The sequence below is a fragment of the Atta colombica genome, unplaced genomic scaffold (genome assembly GCF_001594045.1).
Source record: "Atta colombica isolate Treedump-2 unplaced genomic scaffold, Acol1.0 scaffold111, whole genome shotgun sequence".
In the NCBI taxonomy this organism is placed as follows: Eukaryota; Metazoa; Arthropoda; class Insecta; order Hymenoptera; family Formicidae; genus Atta; species Atta colombica.
The window spans coordinates 635,459-639,158 of NW_017259197.1; the positions used below are offsets into that span (position 1 = coordinate 635,459).

Consider the following 3,700-nt stretch of genomic DNA (forward strand, 5'->3'; position numbering starts at 1 on the left):
AATAGAGGAATTAAAACGAACTTCTGGTAAAAAAATCGAAGAGGAAACTGAACAGATAATGAAGCATGCTCAGAAAATGATCGAACAAATGGAAGCTGATAAACGAGATACACTAATAGCATGTCGCACTGAGAGCACGGAACAGGTGAAAAAAACAATTATTGAGTGCGACGCGAAAGTAAGCAGATTACACGTGCGTAGAATGCGAAACATCACTGACTAATCATTCGTTTTCGTTAACTTTAACTGTGAATATCAAGATAATATACATCTTATAAATTGTTATAAAATGTAATTCTTATTTTGTAGAGATTTTTCTGTAAATACTGTATTTTTTTCTCTTTTTCTATGTGTGCTCCTTGTGATGTTTGAAAAAAATGTTTATTATAATAGAAAAGCGTATTCATAGATATTAAAATAGAATTTTTCTTTAGGTCAATGCCATGGTTGAAGAAGCACGAAATACTGTAGAAGAGGAGATGCGATTTGCTAACGATAACTATAAAAGATGTTTGCTTCGTATGGAAGTAGAGCGTGCTGCATTAGACGAAAAACTTTCTCAAAGAGATATTGAAATTACAAAACTTTCCACGACACTCGAGGAACTAAGATCATCCGTGGAAACACAGGTGATTATCACGATGCTAATGTTAGTAACATTATTCATAATATAATATTATTATATCATAAATTGTGATTGTTAGGCAAGTTTTAGTCAAAGTTTGCAAACTGAGTTGGATAAAGCAGAAAGTGAATTGGCGGAGAAGAAACAAGAATTGAGAGCTTTAAAGGATCACATTAGAACAGAAGCGGCCGAAATGGTTGCTAGAAAGAAAAGGTTGATATCAACAAATTTGATTTTCATAATGTTAAAACTTTTATCTACATATTGTATTTTGCTGAGCGATTATTTTAATTATTTTAAATATTTAGATTTGAACTAATTATGGCTGAAAATCAAGCATCTGTTGCTGCGCTTACTAATCGGTTGGCTCAAAGCAACGCTGAAGTGGAAAGATTACAATATGAAATCAAACGTGGTGAAGACTGCATACGCGAACATAAAGAACTGCTTACTGCGATGCGTTCCAATTCGCAATTGGTGCACGAACAAGTTAATTCTTTCATGAAAGACTTAGATGCTCACAGAGATCTAGTAGATCAACATCAGTCTGGTAATATATCTCAATTTGATTCGTTAAAGTCTATCTTTGAGACAAAAATACAAAATCTAAAACAGAATGCCGCAAAAGAAATTACAAGACTTGAAGATGATTCCAAATTGAAAACTATATTAAATAATGAGGTAATACGTTTGTTTTTGAAATTATTTTGATATTATTTTGATACATTTTGTAATTTATAAAAATATTTGCATTTTTCTAAAAATTGATTTTTTAATTTAATTTTGATTTTTTTGTCGTGTTTCCATTGTAGTTAAGAATACAACTTGAAGAAATGACTAAAAGTATTAATGAGGCACAAAGTGCATTACTAGTATTAGAAGAACAAAATGATGCTAGAGAAATTGATATTTCACGAATGCAGCTAGAAAATAATAAAATTTTGGATCAATTAGAAAGTAGTGAGAAAGCGTTAGAAGAAAATAAACGATTACTTCAAAATCAAGCAAAACAACATAAAATTATTACAGATGAAGTAAGTTTACATATTTATAATGTTAAATTAAATTGTAAATGAATCATTGGTCATTATTAATGATACATTATTAATGTAAATATGAAATATTCATAGGCAAATTCTCGAATAGAAGAACTTTCCGAAAAAGCTAAACAATTTGAAGAAATAGAAAAAACTGCAAAGGTAATATTATTTTAATCAATAGAACTTATTGTTACATTGAAATTAAATTATAAATAAACAGTCAGAAAATAATAATGTCTTTTATTACAGGAAACCACTTTATTATTAGAGCAAGAACGAATCAAATGGAAATCTTCGGAAAATGAACTTATTCAGCAACTTAAAGAGGAAATAACACGACGAGAAGAAGCTGACGAGTAAGTTTAATATAGTACATTTTTTATTACGAATTTGAAAAATAAAAAAAACTTATTTTTTGTAGAGAGATCAAGAAATTAGTAACAATGAATGAAGTTCTTAAGAAGGAATACAAAGAAGTTATTGAAAAATATGCTGACGTAATTGGTCATCAGAATCCTAAACAAAGAATCAAACATGTTATTCGACTAAAAGACAAGAACTATGAACTGGAACAGGTGTGTGGTATCATCCCGCTTTTTGCAATTTTTGTGATATCTTCTTTGGCTTTTTGCTTTTTTTCTGTACGATATTTTTAAAGGAATTGTCATATTTTTAATAGATATGGTTAAAAAATTTATAAATATATCTGTATATAATTTTATAATTTGGGCACTCAGATAGGCTTAATAAGTGATGCGATTGTTGTTGTACAATTGTGAAATTTTGGTTTTTTATGTATTTAATTATGTAAATAATGTTGAAGTCTCTATTTGTGCTCTCCATTTTGTGAAGTTTCAGAAATAAACATTTTATTCTTTTATTCTAGTGATTGTGATCTTCGCTTTTTTGTGAATCAATTGTAATTTCATAAAGTAATGTTTCTTTATATTATTCTCCTGCTATTATATTTTCATATGATTACAATATAATAAGAAATTGAATTAAAGACAATGCGAAAATAAGATTATTTCGCGCATGTGTCATTAAGTTAAAAACAAAGACTAAGGAGAAATTTTATACTAAAGAGAATGTTTGATTCTAAACAACTTTACAAAGAGGAGATTTGACTGTACATTATTTTTCTAATTATATTTTATAGAATGGATTTTATAGAAATAAATATTTTTGTCTTTAAGCAAATCTAAATTGCGTTTTTATTTATCCAATGAAGTTCATGATTATTATAAATGAGTATCACATTTATATTTTTATACATTTTTTCTTTTTATATTTCTGACTGAAAATGATTTTTTTAGGAATTGCTAACCAAGACCAGATTAGTGGAACAACAACAAAAGACCATAGAAAAATTGAAAGCAGAAGAAAAGCGATCTCATTGGAAAGGCAAGGAAAATGTAGGAATGGTACATTCAACTCCTATTTCTTCTCCTCATAAAACGTTGACGCCATTGAGGGATCGAAACGATTAATCTCAAGCAATAGTTCAATAGCCTGTCTTCTTAAATTATTAATTTAGATTACAAATATTCAATTTGAATAATCGTGCTCAAATAATTTTCTAAAGAATGGAAAAATGGTTACTGCTAAATATTAAGGGAAAATCGCTGATATTTATATATCTTTTGAAGAGACACTTCCTTATAACTCAGATGGGAAAACTTCCCCTTTTCAAAAAAACTTGCGCTACGTGTTTATGTCTTGCTAAACGGGATGAAAAAACATTTTGTAAAATAAAAAGATTCTAGAAATTATTATATACATTCACTTATAGATATTTTGTATAAATGACTTCTATGAAAGAAAAAAAATAGGAATACGTCGCATTACTGCCTGACTTATTTTGTTGATCTTTTTTGTTTATCTTATGAAAAGGTTAATTACTGAAAAATTACAAACAATATAAAATTTATGCTATCTGATAAAAGATACTTCGTGATAAGTTTGTACTTATGTCCTAAAGTTTTTATTTAAAAAATTTAGAATATTATATAATTCAAAATGATTGGTATCGGCG

At 28.0% G+C, this 3,700-nt stretch overlaps 1 protein-coding gene across 1 annotated transcript in view; it reads left to right on the plus strand.

Annotated features, from left to right (window-relative positions):
• The window catches only part of LOC108693927 (hyaluronan mediated motility receptor-like), a 9,729-nt gene extending 6,529 nt beyond the window's left edge, over positions 1-3,200 (plus strand). Inside the window, exons 7-15 of the mRNA XM_018203141.1 lie at positions 1-178; positions 435-629; positions 705-838; positions 934-1,306; positions 1,438-1,659; positions 1,756-1,824; positions 1,915-2,021; positions 2,087-2,240; positions 2,982-3,200. The exon at positions 1-178 is cut by the window's left edge and continues 18 nt beyond it. Coding sequence (XP_018058630.1) covers positions 1-178; positions 435-629; positions 705-838; positions 934-1,306; positions 1,438-1,659; positions 1,756-1,824; positions 1,915-2,021; positions 2,087-2,240; positions 2,982-3,155 — 1,606 coding nt within the window. The 3' untranslated portion in view covers positions 3,156-3,200. The remainder of the gene's footprint in view (positions 179-434; positions 630-704; positions 839-933; positions 1,307-1,437; positions 1,660-1,755; positions 1,825-1,914; positions 2,022-2,086; positions 2,241-2,981) is intronic.
• The last annotated feature ends 500 nt before the right edge of the window (positions 3,201-3,700 follow it).